At 40.9% G+C, this 22,266-nt stretch overlaps 1 protein-coding gene across 2 annotated transcripts in view; it reads left to right on the top strand.

Moving 5' to 3' along the window:
• Positions 1 to 21,971, top strand: part of LOC120637578 (nuclear pore complex protein Nup205) — a 29,244-nt gene extending 7,273 nt beyond the window's left edge. For both annotated transcript variants that reach the window (XM_039909416.1, XM_039909415.1), the window contains exons 8-32: positions 372 to 651; positions 1,050 to 1,186; positions 2,154 to 2,336; positions 3,122 to 3,313; positions 4,413 to 4,530; positions 5,207 to 5,321; positions 6,205 to 6,374; positions 6,783 to 6,986; positions 7,540 to 7,758; positions 9,105 to 9,240; positions 10,676 to 10,862; positions 11,281 to 11,458; positions 12,083 to 12,195; positions 12,574 to 12,718; positions 13,288 to 13,434; positions 13,763 to 13,898; positions 14,154 to 14,266; positions 14,519 to 15,328; positions 15,630 to 15,853; positions 16,659 to 16,796; positions 17,372 to 17,600; positions 19,520 to 19,724; positions 20,174 to 20,383; positions 20,995 to 21,113; positions 21,795 to 21,971. In XM_039909416.1, coding sequence (XP_039765350.1) covers positions 372 to 651; positions 1,050 to 1,186; positions 2,154 to 2,336; positions 3,122 to 3,313; positions 4,413 to 4,530; positions 5,207 to 5,321; positions 6,205 to 6,374; positions 6,783 to 6,986; positions 7,540 to 7,758; positions 9,105 to 9,240; positions 10,676 to 10,862; positions 11,281 to 11,458; positions 12,083 to 12,195; positions 12,574 to 12,718; positions 13,288 to 13,434; positions 13,763 to 13,898; positions 14,154 to 14,266; positions 14,519 to 15,328; positions 15,630 to 15,853; positions 16,659 to 16,796; positions 17,372 to 17,600; positions 19,520 to 19,724; positions 20,174 to 20,383; positions 20,995 to 21,113; positions 21,795 to 21,875 — 4,789 coding nt within the window. In that variant the 3' untranslated portion in view covers positions 21,876 to 21,971. The remainder of the gene's footprint in view (positions 1 to 371; positions 652 to 1,049; positions 1,187 to 2,153; positions 2,337 to 3,121; positions 3,314 to 4,412; positions 4,531 to 5,206; positions 5,322 to 6,204; positions 6,375 to 6,782; positions 6,987 to 7,539; positions 7,759 to 9,104; positions 9,241 to 10,675; positions 10,863 to 11,280; positions 11,459 to 12,082; positions 12,196 to 12,573; positions 12,719 to 13,287; positions 13,435 to 13,762; positions 13,899 to 14,153; positions 14,267 to 14,518; positions 15,329 to 15,629; positions 15,854 to 16,658; positions 16,797 to 17,371; positions 17,601 to 19,519; positions 19,725 to 20,173; positions 20,384 to 20,994; positions 21,114 to 21,794) is intronic.
• Positions 21,972 to 22,266: the final 295 nt, after the last annotated feature.

Raw genomic sequence — 22,266 nt, forward strand, 5'->3', positions numbered from 1 at the left:
AAGTCTGCGGGCTCATACCGGTGATTTAATTTATTCAATCTTACAAAAATCTTAAATTTTAATGTTGAGTGATGAATTCTTGAATTTTGTATTCCAAACTTAATTATGCTTATTATGTCAATTTCTTTGATTATGTAAACATATTTTTTTATGATATTTAAATAAACTTTATTTAACTAGATAATGCGTTATAATAAAACTTTCAATGTATTAAATGCCTTCTTTATATTGTTACTGTCTTTTTTCTGCAAACGCAGAGAAGGCGGAAGATGAAATTTTGAAAAGATTTTTATCTTGTTATGCCAAAGAATTTTAGAAACTTCTAACGCGTGTGCCAAAGTACACAAACGTTTTTTTTTTTGTAACTTTAGGAGAGAAGATGGCGAAGAACTGGCCAAAAAACTACCACTAATCCAAGATCCAGATTTAATATCAGTGTTACTGGACCAACTTTCGCCGCCTCCTCAACCCATTCAGGGCCAGGAGGATAACAAAAACAGTGCTGGGCTGAAAGCGCTATGCCAGTTGTCACTGGGCCTGGCCCTAGCTGCATTGAAGAGGGCGCCTGTGTCGCTGCTGCGGAGAACTGAGCCGAAGACTGAGCTGTTGGACCAAGATGAGATGCTCGTCGATGCAGCCATCGATGGAGGGGTAAGCCTGTTTCTTTATATCGAGCTATTTATCGCCTATGCCGCAATAAGCAGGAGAATCTGTACAAGTTTAATATATAGTTTCCTTTAATCTTTATACTCCACACAAAACAGATATTCGGCAATGTACACTCTACGCACTTTTCGCTCCGATACCGGAGCATCCTCAGGAGATGTTGACTTTACAGTTGCAATTACAGTACAGTCGATAAATAAAATAAATTAATAAATATACTATGACAATACAAACATTGCCATCTAGCCCCAAAGTAAGCGTAACTTGTGATGTGGGTACTTAGGTAGCTGATAAATATTGTCATGACTAATAAGCATCGTGAGTGACGGACGAGCTTTGTCACAAGAAGCTCTGCTACATATTAAAAATAATTTTATTTACAGGTGTTCGAGTATCTAGACGAAGCCATTCTCTCGACTGATCTGGTGGCATCAGAGGAGTATTACCAGCGGCGTGTACATTCCCTTATCACTGATTTCATCGTACTGATGCATTCCAAGCTCATGGAGATGAGGGTCAAGTGAGTTTTTTTTTTTTTTTTGCGTTTATGTCATGTACAGGGCACGGGTCTCCGAGAAGGGCTTAGTGGATTTGTGGCCTCCACACGCCTTCGGAACATTAATGAGAACTCTCCGGCATGCAATTTTTGTTTACCGGGATTTAATTAATAAGTATATTTAGTTACTCCAGAATTCAAGATATATAGAACAATCTAATTTTTCTGACTGCATAGGCGGCTTGATTGAGTTTACTAATGTCACTTCTAGAAAAACTCTGGAATTGACAGTTTTAATAACTTTTCTCTTATATTTTTTGTTTCATCTCATCTCTCACAAAACTGAAAAATTCTAAACATTGTTGAACTATACTAAATACTAAATGATGTTGAAAAAGAGCAATCTGCTGAGTTTCTTGCCGGCTTTTGTCAGTGGAATCTGCCTTCCGAACACCACTATACGATACGTCACTACGTACATTGGATAGAAGCAGGCGTTACTTCGCGGATATCCAATGTATGTTATGAAAATTAAGCTTAACTTGCTTAACACCGCGAAAAGCAGGATAATCTGTGTGGTGTAATTTATAATTCCTTCACTCCTTATACTCGAAACCTAACAGATCAGGAAATTCCTGAGGATTCTCCGGTTTCGAGCGAAACGAGATAGAGGGTACATTGCCGAAGATCCTTGGTGTGGATTATAGTGAGGGTAAGTGTGGAGGATCCTTATAGGATTGAAGAAATTATAAATAACACCACACAGATTCTCCTGCTCTTCGCAAGCAATATAGCAAGTTAAGCTTAATTTTTATAATATATCACTACATACAGACTGATTTGACGTTTCAAAAGTGCTTATAAACTGGGCCCACTTGAAATAAATGAATTTTGAATTTGAATTGTGAATTTTGAATTTGAATTTTGAATTTTGAATTTTGATTTTGAATTTTGATTTTGAATTTTGAATTTAAATTTTGAATTTGTTCAGGGCAGAAGAGGCGGCGCGTTCGGCCCAGATGTACATGGCGGAGGGGCTGAACGCGCCGGGCGGCGTCGCGCGCTCTCGCCTGGAGGCCCTGTTGCGCTGCGTGGAGCGCCTGTACGCGCGGGACCCGCTACAGCTGAGGCGGGACTACTGGGTGGCCTGCGACACCACCGCGCACAACTATAGGTACGGAGCTCACGCCAACTATGCATATGTCTGGCTAGCAGTGCCGTGCAGGAATTGCAATTTTAGGGTAGGCAGTGCTATTGTGCATGTATAAAGTGCACGCCACTGCTAGGCACGGTGATAGGCACGATGACAGTAACAATCGCCATTATTTTGTATTTGTCATATGACATATGATTCTTGTATTATGAAAAATATCTTCTTATTTATATTCGATGTGAGATTGATTGATTAAAAAAAACGTTGTACGTTGAAAACCATCACCTAACAGAGCAACATATATGTATGGATAATGGAACCCATCCTATAAAGTTTCGTCCTGAGTCCATCGTCCTTTTTGATATTAGCATTTTTTAGTTATTTTTGTCAACAAATCTCTATACAATTTCTTATAAAGTTAAGGTATTACATTATTCAATATTCACGGCATACCACGTTTATTTATTTATGAATCAATAATTACATCTTGCATTCGGATAAAAATAATACCCGTTTTTACTAGCCCTAGGCTTCGCGTAAATCAAATGCTCCATGATTTAGGCAATAAAAATCTTTTCACCAACTATTAGGCGATAACTATTGTTGGAGGGTGTATTATGAATGCTTAGGAATCTCATAGCCGTTACTTATGTAGGCATTGCCTTGTCTGGCGTTTGTGAAAACGGGTATATGTGTCTATAGTACAGTAACGTTGAGAATTATTTATAAAATCTCTTTTAATTTATTTATTTATTATATTTCTATATATAAATAATAATTATTTTATTATGTACTTTTGTATCCAGGGCCGGTGGCAGGGCAGCTACCTTATACAAGTTCGTGCGGCTATCGGGCGAGGTAGTGGTAGCCGCTTTGCTACCCGCCTACCTCCGCGCTCTAGCGGCGTTGGCTGTCCCGAAGCACACGTGGGCGCTGCTGGCGAGGAGAGACGCTTTATCGGCGCATCACCTTCTCACTGCACTCTCATTGTACCACCGGTAAGGAAGTTGCGGCTGTCAGGTGTATGTGAGATTGTATGAAGAAGATAGAAGGCTTCGTGCGTGGCGGACGCGGTTTTTTCAGATTTTTTTAAAAAGTTTATTGTGAACTCGTTTTGGGGAGGATTTGTGTTGTTTGTATTGTGCATGTTGTATCGTTGATTTCGTTCTATATAATAATAATTGGCAGTTTGTAGGTCAGTTCTTTTAAAATAATAAAATATATATATATATATATATATATATATATATCTGTATATATACATATATAAAAGAGAAAGTGTGTGGGTATGTTCCGTATAGGGTCCGAAACGGCTGGACCGATTTCAATGAAACTTTCAGGGAATCTCCGGATAGACCTGGCGAGTAATCCTGTAAAGTTTGGTGACGATCGCAGCACTCCTATTTTTGAACTGTCAAACTGTCAAATACAGCTTTTATTTACTATGATGATATTCTATTGTTGGGTGTACATGGGTGTAGATAATGATCTTCTTCCTCGAGAAGAGAATAGAGAATGAATACGGAGAGAGATAAATTATTTAATATATTATGAGACTTAAATTAAAAATGTAATTAGCATAATCTAGCATAATCCGGCGAAGCGGGCTGGGTACGCTAGTATATTATAAAAGTTTAAAATTTCCAAAATAATATTTTGAAGAACTTGCCAATGTAGGCGGCTAGCTGCTATGGGAGTGGCGCTGGTACTGTGGTATGTACAGTATAGACAGCACCAGTCCTTTTCGGGACGGGTTTGCGGTAGATTTGGGGCCGCATCTGCCATGTGCGAAGTTTCCCCGTCCTTTTCGTCAGTCGATTTGTCCTGATATTTTATATTTTAAGCTTCCCTAACTTTTATTAAACATATATACATCTGACATTGGCATCTGTGTAAAGCCAGAAGAAAAAAAATATATGATTATTCATTATGGCTGTGTTTTACGCTATTCCATGCCTGGAAGAGGATCGTTATGTAGCGATAAGGCCACCAAATTGTATAACTTTTTATTTATTTTAAGTGTAAAAATTTTATTTTTTCAATTGTTCTGTATTTTTAAGTATTCATTTGACTCATTGATTAAATTTTTTTGTTTAGGAATTTACGGGCCGACCCTGCGCCATTCTCCGATCACCTTCACTCCTCGTCTCTCGGAGCCTCTGCGATAGTGACACCGGCGGCGCGACCGGGGAGATTGCTTGTCAGACAAGAAGAGGTAACTTCTAAGTAAAATCTTTTTTTGACGACCTCCAAAGCGCAGCGTCTTAGAAGCGGAAGCTCCATCCCGGGCAGGGAAATTCGAAATTTAAAATAGTTTCTTTATTTTGTCTAGTCTGGTCTGGTCTGGTCTGGTTGGAAACTTATACTACCCCACCGACAAAAAAAGTTCCAGTACGATGTCGCATATAAAGCGATTGTGGTATGCGTTTAGTAGAACTGATATTAAACGTACGCGAACCCAACAGGTTAGCCCGGTACCATCTACGACTGTATCCTAAAAATTGTCTCCCCATTATTTCGTGGCACGCATGTAGATTTTCCTTCATGATAAAAACGAGTTATCTGCATACGCAATCTTTTTTTATACAAAGTGTAAATTAAAACTGAAATAATACTTCACAGGCTCTAGAGATAGATTATGTACTGTCTCTGTAATAGTTTTGAAAGCAGGAGAAAAGCAGAAGAATCTGTGTGGTGCAATTTATAATTTCTTCAATACTTATACTCCACACTAAACATATCTTCGGCAATATACGCTCTACGCACGTTTCACTCCGAAACCGGAGCATCATCAGGAGATGTTGACTTAACAATGAATAATTGTTGAGTCATCAATATTATTTCCTAGTTGTAACGTGTAACAGACACGTTGTGTAATTCGTTGTTTTCAGGTGGAGGCCATGATAGCGGCGTTGAAACTGATAGCAGCCGTGGCGCACGAGGACGACGCCGCGTGCGTTAGTATATGCGAGAATCTGCAGTGGGACGCCGTCAACTGTATGTTTGGTGAGTGCAAAGTGTGCTTTAGGCACACCGCACAAACTTAATATCATTGACAATACTCTAAATAATAATAATAATATTTTATTTACAAGAATGTAGGTACATAGAGTTTTTAAGTGAAACTTTTTCGTCTGTGTGCTGCATGTCGCGTGACGGTCGGCCGTGGAGTAGGGATAAAGTGACAGGCAATCGTCAGAGCAGCCGAGGCCAATATGGCGGCGCCTATAGTTCGCATTCATTTGTGCCAGTGCTCCATAAAATATTCAGACTCAACAATTAATAAATATTGTTTTCAGTTTTTTATTATGTATTTAAATAATTGTTAAGTATTATGTATGTTGTACTCTAAGTCACAGGGTTAAATAAAAATATTAGTCGGAGACCTAGTCTACTTCTATCATTCCCATTTTCCAAGTAAAAAATTTCTATTGATGAAGTTATTTTCATACCCTCAATGAAATATTATTCCGAAAATTTTTAGTTAAATGTCTATAATGTTAAAATTTTACCGTGGTTTCATAAAACCACACAATCCGTTTTTATAAAATTAAATAGAATCCAGTACATTCTACCAGTTGGTGTATGAATATTTCACATTGTCAACTAGCTATTTACCAAGTTCTACGTCCACGTTTATTACGTTTTTTTGACAAATTCCGTGGGAACAGTAGGTTTTCTTGGGATTAGAAATCTTATCTTATGTTTACTCTCCGTCATTTCACCTGACTATAATCCAATAATCAAGTTGATACGATGAGTAGTAAGAGCGAGAGGGAAGAACGAACATTTGTAATGATAGTAAGAATTACCATGAATTAGGTTAGGCAGTGCTTTTGTGCAGCTATGTTATCCTGGTAGCACTGGCAGCTAACATGGTGTGTCGCAGGTCTGGTGTGCTGTCACGTGCCGCTGCAGCTAAAGGCGGAGCTGTGCATCACGCTGGCGGCGCTGGGCGGCACGCCGGGCACGGCGGCGCGCGTGTGGGCGGCGCTGGAGGCTGCCCAGCTGGTGTCCGTCGCCAAGGACAAGCGCGCGCTCAACGTGGAGCTGCAGGAGGTGAGGCTCGCCACACCGCGTACTCGTACGTACACACAAAGGCGTGTGCGTGCGCGTGTGTGTGTGGGTGTGTGCGTGTGTGCGTGTGTGTGTGTGTGGGTGTGTGGGTTTGTGTGTGTGAGTGAGGATGTGTGCGAGTGAGGGTGTGTATGTGTGAGAGATAGTGGTGTCTGTCTGTGTGTGCGTGTGTCAATGTGTGTGTGTGTGTGTGTGTGAGGTGTGTGTGTTTTTATTGTTGCATTTACGTACTACGGGATGGCTATGAATGTCATATATTAGATTATGAACTCTTCCGTTTGATCATTACTCATTTTTAAATAGCCATGTAGTAATTTTGGTTTTAGCTATGTATTTTGTTATAGGATAGATATTGTATTGTGGAAAACTTGGATTAAATTTTCCGTGCAGGTGGAATGTCGAGCAGAAGAGTACCCGCTGTCCCGCGCATTTCTCACCCTACTGGACTCACTGTGTGCTGCGGCGCCGCTTCCCCGTACACTGGGTGCGGGTACAAGACCGCCAGGTCTGGACCCGTACGTGGAGCACGCTCTTAACCGCCTGGCGCTAGCGGCGCCGCACAGGCCGTACTCCCGACCGCACGAGAAGTGGCAGGTATGAGCACTCTGTTTATTTAAGTTATGCGAATAGTGAAGTGAAGTACAAAAATAAGGAAAAAATATACTAAAAGTAACAATAGAAATAAATAAGTGCATAAATAACAAGCGATAAAATTTAAATAAACAGCAAAACGAACTATTTAACGTGTAACCCAATTACGGAACATAAGGAATCACCCTGTAAAAATATTAAATTAATAGAAGCATATTTATTTTTCCATACAAATGAATTCAAAACATTTTAAGTGTTAACTTTATGACAACCCTATTGGAGATAAAAGACCGACACGCGCATAGTACCTAATAAAGTGACAGGAGTCGCGCCAACTCAATTTGCATGTGATGTTAGGGCTGTATCTGACTTACTTCAGTAAAAACTATGGCAGTGGTTTACTCAAAAACTATTTTCACAGATAAGTCTCCAGAGACAGTACATAATGTACCTCTAAAGCTTGTAAAGTAATATTTCGATTTTCACTGACACGTTGTAGATAACGCGGCTAAAACCGCGGGGAACGTGGCATTAAATGAATAACTACGTTTTTCAGGTGCTAGCGATCAGTTTCCGGCTGTTCGCACGCTGGCTGGAGCAGTACGAGCCGACGGCGAGCGACTTCCCGCCGGCCGGGCGCGAGCCGGACGTCAACCCGCCGCCCGGCTTCCGGCTCCTGCTGCAACTGCACTCGCAGTCCGAATTCTTGCGCCTCACGCTGACGACCTTGGACGAGGCCCACGAGCTCATGGACCGCCACACTGCGCCGGAACACGTGAGCGATCCAGTTTTTTTTTATAAACAAAATACTACCCCGGATTTACCCCGGAAAAAAGATAATAATATGATATGTGGATCAAGAGATAGCCATGCAAGTCGAATTGGCACCGAATCGTGGTTCAACCTTGGGCTCAATTTTGGATCGTAAAGTCTGGCGGACTCCAAAAAAAAAAAAATTTTTTAGGTTTTTTTCCATACAAAAAAGAATAATATGATAATACAAACACAAAATACCATTTACTTATGGCAAGAACCATAGACAAGTTGCGTTATTAATTGAGTTACCTAGTAAAAATCGATTGGCGAAAGTTAAATGTATCCACAGGAATCTTCTTCGATTAGGCGTTTTTTACTTTGGCACAGTGGCGTTCACTTTATACATGCACAAAAGCACTGCCTACCATAAAATTGATATACAACTCGTATATGGACGTACGTATATATATATAGGAGCATTTTTGACGTTTTATGCAATTTTCGTGCTGCGTGCATACCCTGGTAAGAAACACAGTGGACGCCATTGCCTTGTCCGTCTTTAGTAAAAACGGGCATTATTCCCTGTCGCCGTGTTTTGGCTGGTGGACACGTTAATTTTATCCCTTGGCAGGGGACATAATTTTCGTCTATGCTAGCCGTTTTGGCAATTATTATCACATAGTTACGATTTTTGTGGACCTTAAAACGACCAATGAATAAATGAATACATTTTTATTGTATACCACAGGCAAAATTCACAGAGATACATATACAATAGCACAATAAGGTAGAATGTACATTTTGGTCGCCTTATCGCTATATGGCGATCTCTTCCAGGTAACCAAAGGCAAACAACAAAATGCTATAGGAAATTGGAAGATGGTACAACATATGCATTACCAACTGTGTTGTACACGTGCCCCAAAAGACAATAACCTTCGTCCACGAAAAAACATATTATTTGTGGTCCCTTCCTGTAGCACTGTTGCACGAAGCATGGCCCCCATACCGCGTTTATTGTCGTCATTCAATGCGCTCTTGGACAGCAATGCTTAATGTGATCTATTCCATGACGGGTGGACAGCATTATTGTTGAGATACTCTGAGAATATTGAATAACGTTTACTTCAATATACGCAGGGCATCACTTTAGTACAATATATTAATATCATGTATTTTATAATGTTTCATGCCATCTTTCATTCGTTTGTCTTATAGTTATCCATAAATTATTCAGTTCTATCTAGTTAGTGTAAGTGGTTCTGCGGTACTAACAGGATGTAAAATAAATAAATAAATAAGCAGAATATTATGATTCAACTAAATGAACATGATGAAATAACATAATCTCTTCTTCCCGTGTAGATATACGTTCAACAAACGCTAATAAGTTCGCTGAAAATTCTGGAGCGAGCGTTGGCGTTAGAGCGTCCTCTGAACGTGGCCGCGGCAGAGGCGGGGCGGGGCGCGCTGGTCGTCGGTCTATCTAAGCTTATTTTAGGTATGTTAAACATTTACTAATTGCTTTTTTGTCGTATTAATTGAAAGAAAAAATAATATCTTATATTGTCATGCACCTGCATAACACCATAAGATATTGTTAGTACGAATGAATGAATGATTGAATATACTTTTATTGCACACCACAAATAGTACATAAAAAAGGAAAGATTAACAAAACAACACAATATACATATACCCATAAAATAAATATATCATAACTTACATAAATATATATAATAATAGGGACCCCAGCGCCATCTTTCGGACTAATTTGTGAATCTATACCACCCAGGGTGCCACCCAAACGTATACCAAAAAATTCATTCAAATCGGTTCAGCCGTCTAGGAGGATTTCAGTGACATACACACACACACAAGAAATAAGATATATAAAACAATATTTGTAACTAAAGACAAATAAATAAAATAAAAAAAATCTCGAGATGCGTGTAAACAATTATCCTCAAACGAAGGGACCAGTGAACTATCACGGGTCATCAGATGATTGAGACAAAAAATGATCTTTCACAAGTTTTTTAAAGACTTGGTTTAGTACTAAGGTTAGTACTAGCCACCCGGCGCGTCCCTAATTAGCTTTTGAAGTCAAATGTTTCAGCTTAGCATTGTGCTGCATACCTAGTAAGCATTGAAGTATGCAGATCGGATTTTCAGCTGCACCAAAAAACTTCAATACAGATCTTAGGCACGGGGGCACGGGACAAATTCCACGCAATTCGTCTGAGAGTTGTTTAGACAAATTGCGTTTGAGTTTATATTTCGGGTCTTTAAATTGTTTTATTAAGTAATTTTTATATTTTTATACACGGCACGGGGCATACAAACCACAATGAGAAGGGGTTTAGTTGACTTCACACAGAGAGAACATTATGGAGAACTCTCAGGCATGCAGGTTTCCTCAGGAAACTGTCTTCCTTCACCGTTACGATCTGCGTTGATACGTTGGCAGTTTCGCACTTACCGAGTACGTCCCAGAAAGCGGGTGCAGTTGTTTTCCGCTCAAATGCTTAAGCGCCGTAAATACTTGCGTTTGAGACTCGCGGATTTTTTTTTATTGTGTCTCAAAAATCGTTCTTGACGTCTAGTGACCCAAGACCCTGGCGCTTATTTAGCCCAACGGCACTAAGTCTTCAAAGAGAGAATAGCGCCAGCATTTTGGATACCATGTCCATAAGTGAACAGTTAGACGGCTTATATTTTCTGTAAATATAGTAAGTTAGTTTAAATTATTTTACTTATTGTCAAATTATTGTTCACAGAGTTGTATTTCCATTAAAATAATTTGTATAAATTTTGAAGCAAGTGATATTTTAACTGCTATAACTTTAAGTTAGAGGCGCGTGCTGGGATTCAAACTCGCCCCCCGGATTGTGACTCCAACTACTTCATAACTTATTTAAAATGCTCTGCAACAGCTCCAGAAGGTCCGGACGACACAGATCGCCTAATCACTTGCTGCAAAGTGCTGGAGCACGGCGCAGTGTTACCGGAAGCGGCGGCCAAAGCGGTCGCATTGTTGTGCCGCGCTCTTCAGTCGCCATCTTGCGCCCGCCACTTGCTAGCGTCCGTTTTACATCGTCACGAACTTTCCGTTGAGATCAGGTAAGTGTCTTTACTAATTATTTAAGGTAAGTATCTTTATTAATTATTTAAATAGTGGTAACCCCCCAGTGGTAACTTAATGCCGTGTCACCTGTGGTAACTTATGGTTGCTAATATAGCCCTCAAAACAAGGCTGAAGACAGCGGGCGAGGAAAAAAGTGCTCGAAGTGTCTACGTTTTCAAATCAAGAGCGACGAGATAGATATAAGTTATAGACGTAGCTCAACGAGTCGCTAAGCTGACATTCATTCTGATTTGCTCACGTAGAGATACTCCTAGCATAGCTCTTTCCAACGTCCGCTGAATGACTCTGAGCCTTCTTATGGGGCCCATAGGCCGTAGAGTATAAACTATACTATATATATCAGATAAGGCCCGAGTGTAGTTAATAACAGGTTTCTCATTTGTTTGATGACAGGCATGGATTCGTGGAGTGTCTGGAGGCGGAAGAATGGGCTGCTGGGGAAGTCAGCCCAGGGGGAGCGGAACACGCGCGCGCCGCTAAGGAAGGGGTGGTTTTACTTCTTCTGCAGCTGCTGCCCACCGCGCCACATAGCCTGGCGCACTTTTTGCTTGGATACAATTTGAATGACGACGTATGTTAAAACGGTGTACTAATAAGTTTTCTTCTGTCACTTGAGTATGATTGAGTAGTTATATTATGCGTTTAATCTCAACGCACTAAACGCTGTTTTTATGCGAATTTCGCTTAAAACATTTAGCTATTGTTCCCGGTCATTATCACCAATAATAGTTAGTTTCGTAAAAATAAAGAACTGTGCACTTATTAAATAAATAAATATACTACGTCAATACACACATCGCCATCTAGTCCCAAAGTAAGCTTGCTTGTGTTATGGGTACTAAGATATCTGATGAATATGTTTATGAACAATATACATATTATATACTTATAATATACAGACACAGACACAGACACAGACACCGACACTGAAAAACGTTCATGTTCACCACAGAAACATTCTTCAAACTTGGACTCAAAAAGCAGGGTCTTGTGTCGTTATGATATTATTCATCGCTCGTTAGTCCGTCCAGCTTAAAACGCATCATCACTCCAATATGTAATATAACTACATTCGTCAAGATAAAACTAATTATTGCATTTGATCCAGAGAGGATTTCAAAATCTAAGAATGCATAATAAACTCATCCTAGTGATAAGAGTTAATGTGGTTTATAATTTAAATCATCCATTTCAGATATCCAAAAGTGTACTTCACGAGGCCGGGAGCGCGGGTGCTCCGCGAACGTGTTTTCATTCTGTACTGGACATCCTCGAGAGTTTTATAGCGCCTAGTGGAAGTACTCAAAAGTAAGCGAAATTTTGTGTTCACTTCTTTCCCAATTCAAGTTGAGTGAAGACCTTAGATGTATTTAAAAAGAGTGGACCAGAAGCTGTAGGCGAACTCGACGGGGTATAACAATATTTTTTTTACGCTGTTACACAGCAACGGCGCAACGGACAGCGTGATTTTTTACATGACAGATATTATTTCTAGACTGAAAAGAAAATAAAAAGGCTCGTTTTCATTCATTCGATTATTATTTACGTTTTCAATGCTATTCCTCTGCCTCATTAAGAAATGATAATCAACTTTCCATTATCTCACTTCTGATGCCGAATATTAAATTTTCGCGTTGAGAGGTTTTCATAGCTTTTCATCGCTTTACATTGGTTTGTGTTCCGCAGAGAAGCCACAACGCTAGTAGAAAGCTGCTATCGCTTGCTGTACGGGATCTGCGCACGCCCCGCCACCTCACCGCCCGCTTTGCGTTTTCTGAGAGCAAGGGACTACTTCCTCCCCAGACACGTCAAAGCTACCGTTAACCTTGAGGTAAGTTTTTTTTAAGGTTTCGAACCTCATAAAAGAAACGAAACTATTATAGGACCACTTTATTGATAGTTCGTCTTTAGAATAAGGGTTTTTCATATAATTTATATAATATGATTTTTAGTAATAATATTATACTTCTATCAATCTTATTGCTGCGAGATTTTAATTTTTCTAGTTAATTGTAGTAAAAAGTTACAGCCTTACAAAACTTGTTCTTATTATATTAGGTACACTCAATTATCGGCAAAAGCAATGATTCTAATTATTGTATTTATAATGTGTTGAATTAATATCCCAAAAAAGGATTGAAATTCGGTTTAATGGTGTCTTCTAAGAACGGGCATCATAAGCATACTCTAAAATAAGTTATTTCCTCTTAAGTGGCATAGTTTTTCATTAAAAAAATACAACCTTGAACTTATAAACCCCATTATCTCACCGATAATGGGGGTAACATGAGACGATAACCCCTAGAGTGAGCAGGGTTAATTAGTCCTCTCTCCTATAATAGAGAAGGCAATAATCGAGTGATGATGGCGACCCGTTGATCGAGTACCGCTTGTCCTCAGACCGCCACTCCGGCGACGATATCGTCCCGCTCGTGGGCGCTGCGAGCGTGTGCGTGCGAGGCGGGCGCAGCGGGGGCGGGCCGACACCACGCCGCGCTGCAAGCGTTGCTCACCGCATTGACGCACTCCCCGCAGCGGAACGCACAGGTAATCTCACAAATACGACATGAAAATATCGATAAGAGAAAAGTTATCAATCCGAGTTCGCAAGAGTGCGTGGACGGATGCGTACGTACGTGCGTGCATGTCTTTGGTAATAAGTTTTCCTCTATAGGGCAAGAAGCTTTTTCAGAGCTGCCCCAGAACAGAAAGGTACTGTACTATGCAGAAAGACATTTTCTAGACTCTAGGTACTGTATGGAGGTTATGTTGGTATTCGCCTCGGACTTTGCTCGATCCTTACTCTATGGTGCTACACTTAACCGAGACGCTTGATGGGAGAATATCAGTTAGTTATTTGAGGTTATTCTCACAGGCATGGGAGTGGTGCGTGATCCGCCGCTCGCTGGAGTCTTTGCCAGTGACCGTAGAGGCGGTACCGGAACCGCGTTGGGAGCTATTCCACGCGCACCAATTAAGGCAGGCTATAGCTGACTGCGACCTCCCCACAGGTAAACATGATTATAGATCTCTCTTCTAAGGCTCGATAATTTTGAATTTTTAGTGGCCGCTCTTTGTTGTGAAAAAGGCGTTAGTCAATAGTTACCTATCAAAGATTCTGGGAATAATATATTACTCAAACCGTAATAAATGAAGTATTGGATTAATAAACATATTGATTTGTGACGAAGATTAAATATACCAGAGGAACGGTTTCGTCGTTAGACAGTGCTACCCAATATTGAATAATCTATTATTTTGTGTAGGTCTCGGTGGGAAACGCATCAGTGTTTCGCGCGTTAACGCTTTATTGTCGCGCGAACTGGCGTCGCTGCGGGCTTCTACGCAGAGGGAGCTCGTCGTTATTGAAATACAAAAGGTACCAACATGTTTATGATATTAACTGGGGACTCTTATATTTTCTACTTTGTATAATCATAATAATTAATCTCCAAAACACATATCGATTGGTTATAGGTAATATTTTACCCTTGCCCTCAGCCATGCCAGTTATATTTTTTTTCTTAAAACTAACTTTTCATTACTTCAACATACAGCGATACAACTCCTCGATTGCGAGCGAGCAAATTTTGTACTAAAGCTACTGTTACAATTGTTCCGTATTTCCTAGGTCCTGGATTACGTGACGGAAGTAAACAAACAGCGAAACTTGGCAGCCACACTATCACACTACTACGATTCATGGCGACAACTCACAGAAATTCTCTTCTGTGTGGCCCCCCAAGACTTACTAAACGTCGAGAGTAGAAAGAGTCTCATCTTAAACATCCTTCAGGATCTCCTAAACAAAATACCCCCAGCTGAAGTTCTCCCGCAAGTTGGAAACCTCGCTTCGGGCACAGTTTTACTTCTACTAGTTAATCTCCGCCATTGCTACATACTTCAGAAGAGGGAGTCTTCGTTGAAATCCGCGGAGTTCGAGACGAGTTTTTTCGGTCCTTCGAACCAGATCATGCAAACGAAATCGTTAACTCTTAAGTTTATACTGCACAAAATTTTAAGTTGGATCTTAGTATCAGGGGTGTCGACTCAAAAAATCCGTGTAAACTTATACGGAGCGCTATTAAACTTTTTAAATATCGTCAATTTGAAACAAAGTCCCGCGGATCCGGAAGAAGATGGGAATACGACTTACGTAAGTCGATTAGATAGTTCGAAAACGAGACCGTCCCGTGAGGAATCCAATCTGAAATCGATGGCTATCGATGTTATTAACAGTTTCGGGGATAATCTGTGCTCGATCGTATGCAGCGATTGTATTGGCGGCGGGCACGACGTGTGCCGCATGGTTGCGCTGTCTTGCTTGGACACTTTGGTCGAGATCAATCCGAGCACCGATTGGATGAACACTTTGACCAATCAGGGCAACTTGAGGAGTCTCATCGACAGCTTGCTGCAGGACGACGAGGGATTAAAAGAAGTAAGTATATATTTATTACGTATAGGTAGGTATCATGCATATCTTCATAAAAAGAGACTAGAAATGCTCCTTAATGCACTTTAGGTATAGAAAACAATGGTCGCCGAATGACGTTTTAAAACGCTCGTTGACGCTTTGGTTGTATTTGAAGAATCAAAAAATTTTCAAGCAAGTGGGATAAAGTATTATGGATATTACATATGTCGAATGAGTAATCTGTTTAGAACCTGTCCTGAAAAAATTTGAGGTGGGTCCAAACCAAAAATTAATTCAATTAATCAACTCGCTATATTTCAAACAGGCACTCGAACCCAAACCGAAATCTCTGCGGGTTTTATACGTCTATGAGTCAAAAATGGCGTTGCTAATCAAAATCGCTGGGACCCGCTTGGGTGCTGAAACGATACTGGCGCAAGGGGCCCTGTCGTGTTTGGCCAACATGCGCGTGTTGGACTGCCACCCCGACATCCACACGGGGTATGGCCAGCACCAGGACACGGAGTTTGTGCCGTCCGTGGCCAATAGGTAAGGGGCTAATTTGTGACACTCAATCAATCAAAAATACTTTATTGCAAACAAAATCTACATAGAAATAAAAAAATTTAATAAAAGTACAGGTTTATTTATTTATTTATTCAAAGCAACACATGTAATACATTGACATATGGTAATAGCCTAATGTATTAGAAGCACATATCATTCAACTCCACATATAGGTAGGCAACAACATGCTTGAAAAGTTATTTCAAGTCGACGCTAAATGAAGATGGACACATGGATTAACATTATAAGGGAATTTAAACTGTTTAACAAAGGCGGCCATATCACTTACAGTGATTGTCATTTTTTTATGCTAGCACTTCATGTTTGTAACACAGATCAAGATGCACGTCGATAAAGTTTAATAATTAATACAGTTTATCACAGCAAAAATATTATGTTATTCTTGACCATATTTCTAACTAAAAATATAAAAAAAATTACCTGTATATACCCCAATCTGTATTTTTTGTATTGAATTTTTTTATTTATTTATTTGGAAAACAAACTGCTATACATTTTATATAGTTACAAACCTAGATTAGATAATTCTAATAAGCCAGTAAAGTTTGAACAAATCTGTAGGTACGTATTTACTATAATTATAGGTGCATTTCCCAATCGGGTAATGTGCTTATTTTGGCTCGTGTTAAGTTAGTTAGGTGCCGTTTGCAGCCGCACCAAGATACAAATTACTGATTTGTTTTACCGTGTACTAATTTGATCTTTATGACAAGGTAGATAGGTTTTATTATACTCTCACGCTAGTGTTTTCATCTTTGTGTGTAAGGTTCCGCGACGTGCTGGTGCCGGCGCTGGCGCTATGCGACGCGTTGCTGACCACGTTGGGCGCCGACAACCACAGCTGCGTACTGCACATCACGCATTTGCTGCTAAGCCACCTGGAGTGCGTCGACATGGTGCTCAGGTGACGATGGAATATAATAATAGTGGCTAAATAAATATATGAGTAGCGTGTGCGTGTGCGTGCGTGTGTGTGCAGCAATGCTGCTCAGCCACCTGGAGTGCATCAGATGGTACTCAGATGAACATGAACTATAATAATAGCGGCTAACGTACATTATATTACTCAGCCACCTTGAGAAGTGGACACGTTACTTTGACAATGAAAAATAATAATAGAGGCTTAATAAATACATACATGCAAAATGAGGAGTATGTGTATGTGCGTGTGTGCGTGCTAGCGTGTACCTTTGCTGACCGCAGTTGTAAAAGTTGCACCGCAAGGCACTTACCGCACGTTTGCTCTATCTAGGCGGATTTTCTCATTTCTTTATGACTATCTATTACTGTGAACTTTGCGCTGGCCAGGTTCGACTCGTCAGGCCAACACTAACCTATGGGACTCCTTGACCTTGGCTTGGAGTGAAGTTGAGTTATTTGGATTTGCTTGACTAGAGGGTCGGTCAGTATGCGCTCGTGACGCGGTAAAGATGGTCCCGGTTGTCGTGTATGAAGCGGTAACCTTCGGCTCGTGCTCAGGGCGGCGCACCCGAGCTCCCCGGCGGGGCTGTTGCTGGAGTTGGAGGCGCTGTCGTCGGTGGTGGCGCGCTCGTCCCACCGCGACGTGTTCTGCTCCGCGGCCGACACAGCGCTACAGCACAGCGCGGCGGGCATGCAGCGGATCCAGTACCTCATGCTGGCGTTGCTGCCGCGCTTCCAGCAGCCGCCGCCGGAAACGCCCGACCACGACGCCAGGATCTACTACAAGGTACGCCAGCAGCCGGGCGCAAGGCTGCCAAGGTGCTGGAATAGCGACCTCGGACCTCTAACGCATCTTTGGTAGACCCGAAGAGTTAAACAGGTGGCATCAAATAAGTTGGACTTGTAGGGGTAACCTCACTATTCGCAACCCCGCGTCTCGCTGCTGGGCACAGACCACGCCTCCAGCGAGACGATGCAGAACCGATGCGGTAATGAAGCGTTGGTAGACCTGACGAGTTGGACAGGTGACATCAAAATAGTTGGACCCGGTAACCTCACTATCCGCGACCTAACGCCTCGCTGCTGGACAACAGTTAACGCTTCCAATACAAGAGACGATTTGAGGCCATCCACGCAGCTCCAATGCGATTCGGCGGGCTTTAACGACTTTTAGCATAAGTAATAACAACCGGTACGGCAGGCTTAAATATACTCTATTGTAAAAAGTGGATAAAAAGCACACTGTTGTATTTGTGTCTCTGTGAATTTTCTCTGTGGTGTATAATAAAAGTGTATTCATTCATTCAGTCACTCATACATTCGCTTCTAACTTCTACTAGGCTTTGAAAGCTTTATAAATATGGAATCCGGGGAGCAGGGTAAAATTGGTCGGAAAGTTATCTGCAGAATAGGCAACAGTGTGTAGTAAGTCATAAAAAAAAAACATAAGGTAATATGCAGAATCCACTTTTAAAGAAATAAATTCCGGAATTCCTCAAGGAAGCATCCTCGGACCTTTTATTTTATATTGGTGTCTTACGAGGAGTCACAGAACATGATACAGTTCTATTTGCTGACAATATTATTAGTCGAGACCAGCAACTTCCAAGAATTTTAGCATAATAGAATATAAATAATGGACTTAACGAACGCAAATTATCAACTGGCTTGATTTAAATTTAAACAAAACGTAATTTATCGAATTTCAGACGTCTAAAAGCGTATCTCGTAACCTAAATTTCAGCTACAGCCATAATAATGAAATAGCTAGAGGTTTCGTCTGCCACTTTTTTGGGAATAAAATTCGATAAAATATTGTAACTGATAATAGCAGGTAGATAGAACATACAACTAGTACAAAATCAAACAGGTTTGTATATGGGCTATACTGACTCAGGAATACAATCCCTGATGAAGCGGCCACTTCTGCATATCACGGCCATGTGGCATGTACTTTTCTATATGGGCTTATTCTATGGAGTAACTCCATTGAAATAGATACAGTATTTAAAGCACAAAATAAATGCAACAGATCACTGTGCAGGGCGGATATAATAGCTTCATGTCGGCCCTTATGTAATAGAAAAAAAATTATATTTGCCCAGTCTATAGATTCTCAAATCTGTTTAATTTTTAAACAAAATACTGAATTCTTTGCAATAAAATCTTGTTATAATCGCAGCCAACTATATAAATACAAATTGAACATACCAGCTCAAATACCAGCATTGTATGGTAATAGACGAAATTGCTATTGTATGGCTGTGGCGTTATATATAACAAAATTTCTGATGATACAAAAGGATTAACGGTAGCTAAATTAAATTAAAAAAAACTGTTTTGCTAACCAATGTTTTTAGAATTTTAATGAAATTTTAGAAAAATGTAAGAAGATCTAAAATAAAAAAAATAAAAAAAATAAATCTTCCAAATTTATTATTTCAGTTAAAGTTTTATAAAATCGTACATAGTTTTTACGAAATAATTAGTAAGACCAGACCACACAATAGTAATATAAATTAATAATTAAAAATTGTTACAAATATTATTATAAAATGTTTGCTAGCCATTTGCAATACGATCGAACAACAAAACTGTACCACATTTAGCAAATAAAGATTATTTGATTTGAATTGGCCGACCCGGGCCATGTCACTTTTGGTCCTATGGTAGTATTGGTCACCTAAACACGTACGTGACACGCAGATCGTGTGGAACCTGCTGATGTTCGCGCGGAACACGCTGGCGGATGCGGGCGCGGCGGGCGCGGCGGGCGCGGAGGGCACACGGCGCGCCGGACGCGCGGCGCTCATTCTTCTGCAGGTGCTACTGCGCCGCCGCCACGCGCACGTCAAGCTATTGGACACCGTGCACCACCAGCTGCCCAAGGTGCACTCCATGACGCTCAGCGGTGAGTACTAGTGCCAAATACTATAATCAATTAGGATTCTTCATTTCCAATATTTTCAAACGGATCAATTGTGAAAGGCAAAGTTAATAAAATTCAACAGTTTAAAAAAATAAAAATATAAATAGCAAAGTTTTTTGAAAATATCTAAATATTTATTAGTTTTGTAATAGATAAATGTATTAATAAATTTTCGGGGCGACACACGTGCGCAAAATAAACAATACCAGTGCTATGACGTGTTTCATTTAGGCACTCAGACGCTTACTTTTGGGCTAGATGGCGTTGTGTGTATTGTCGTAGTATATTTAGTATATGTAACAGCCTTTACTTACTCCCACAGAAGTATGTATAAAAAGCAAGAAATAAATAAATTGAATTGAATGCAATATTTCAGCGATTCTTTGTTACTGTCATCACGCCTGTTAATTGTTCGTCGCACATGTCGACAGACATGAAGAAACTCCTCGGGGAGGAGCTGTCGGCCGCGTCGCCGGTGGAGGCGCGCGCGAGCGTCGTGCACACGCTGCGGGCGCGAGCACGCGCGCGCCGCTTGCAGCTCCAGTGCTGCGAGCAGGCCGCGCACGCCGCGCTACAGCTACTGTGGGCGCACACGCGGCTACATCTGCGCGCTGCCGGGCCCGGCGATGCCGCGGACACCGGTGAGCAACACACACTATGACGACGACGACGACGACGACGACGACGACGACGACGACGACGACGACGACGACGACGACGACGACGACGACGACGACGACGACGACGACGCCGACGACGAAGACGACGACGATGACGACGTCGACGACCACGACGACTACGACGAAGACGACGACTACGACCACGACGACGACTACGACCACGACGACGACGACGACGACGACGACGACAACGACAACAACGACGACGAGCACGACGACTGCAAATCCGACGATAATGACGACGATGCCGACCATGACGACCATGACGACAACGACCACGACGACGATGATGATGATATGTCTAGAGTGCCATCTTTCATCCGGTCCCTACAGGGCCTTGTAGAATCTGCCATGCAACTCCTTACTCATCCCTATCGCCACACGATTTGAGTTACTAAGTACTTGTGGTTTGCGCCAGTTCTCTTTGCCAAGAAATAGCGGAGTAAGATCCTTATCTACTGCGACGCAATCCTTACATACCCACATTCATTCTAAGAAAATGAATTTTATTGTTATGTTAGAACACAAAGGTAAGTTTGGTTCGAACTAAAACTAATCTGTTGTTTTTGCAGCAATAACGAGGCCGGCTGCGATCCGAGGCGCGGCGGGCGACGAGCCAACCGAGTTGCGGAAGGAACTTCTTTCCGTGTTCAACGAGCGCTTTGTGGATGAGCTACTGGACACAGCCAAGGTACGCGCAGACCGCAGTTAAGAAATTGAACTTTTCATCCGGACACCTGACCTTATAACATCAATATATAGTTAGAACAGTACATTTCTGATACAGTTATCATAACTTACCCAGATTGTTCTGGTTAAGTTATGATAACTGGGATCAGTAAATGGACTTTACCACATACATTCGGTGACAGCTTTTACCACATACTTACAACTAATAATAGCCGTTATGGAGCGGTCTTCACATAACCAAACTAGATGGCGCCACAAAGATCCTGCATTGCGCTAACTAATTGTTAACAAAAAATGATCATATATATACAACTTCCAAGTCGCATCTTAGCTCGCAGACCTTGCATTTTGCTACTGATAGCCCAGTGAGTAGGACTTCTTCTTCACTTTCGGGGGGCCGTGATCGAATTCCAGCACGCACCTCTAATATTTCTAAGTTACGTGCGTTTTAAGCAATTGATATATAACTTGCTTCAACGGTGAAGGTAACCTACACGCCTAAAAGTTCTCTATAATGTTCTCAAAGGTGCGTGGAGTCCACCAATACGCACTGGGCCAGCGTGGTGGACTACAGCCTTAACCCCTTCTCATTGTGGGAGGTGACCCGTGCTCTGTATTGGGTTTATGTGATGACGATGTAATCACTTGTGTAGATGTATTAAAATTGTAAATTGTATTCCAGAACCAACCCCCCATCCAGCGCGGTTTCCTAGAGGTTCTACTCAAAGATATCAAGACTATGATACAGTTTTCGCCGCTTTAGCGTTTGCACTGAGTTATTCTAGGTACTATTAATAATGTAATTGTTGAAACCACTATTTTGTAAGTTTTGTAATAATTAATAAATATTTTTTGGTAACAAATGCTTTTTCTTTCGTCCGTATACCTATTTTTTTGGTGATGTTTCTCCATACATCTCAAACAAAACAAAATAAAATTAGCTAATAAAAATCATAAAAACTTCACTTTCATATATGAAAAATAAAAAGATAAGAAAGAAAGAGAATCGTAGACGTAATCTTTCTTAAAAGTGTTATGCTAAAAACAATTAAATCGGAACTGTTTTGGATTACCAAATGTTAATCTTGTCAGTTTTATTGGTAAAATCGGTTTGAGCTGTCCCTATCCCACTCTACGGGGCAAGACAGGCTCAG

Source organism: Pararge aegeria, chromosome 4, assembly GCF_905163445.1.
Source record: "Pararge aegeria chromosome 4, ilParAegt1.1, whole genome shotgun sequence".
NCBI lineage: Eukaryota > Metazoa > Arthropoda > Insecta > Lepidoptera > Nymphalidae > Pararge > Pararge aegeria.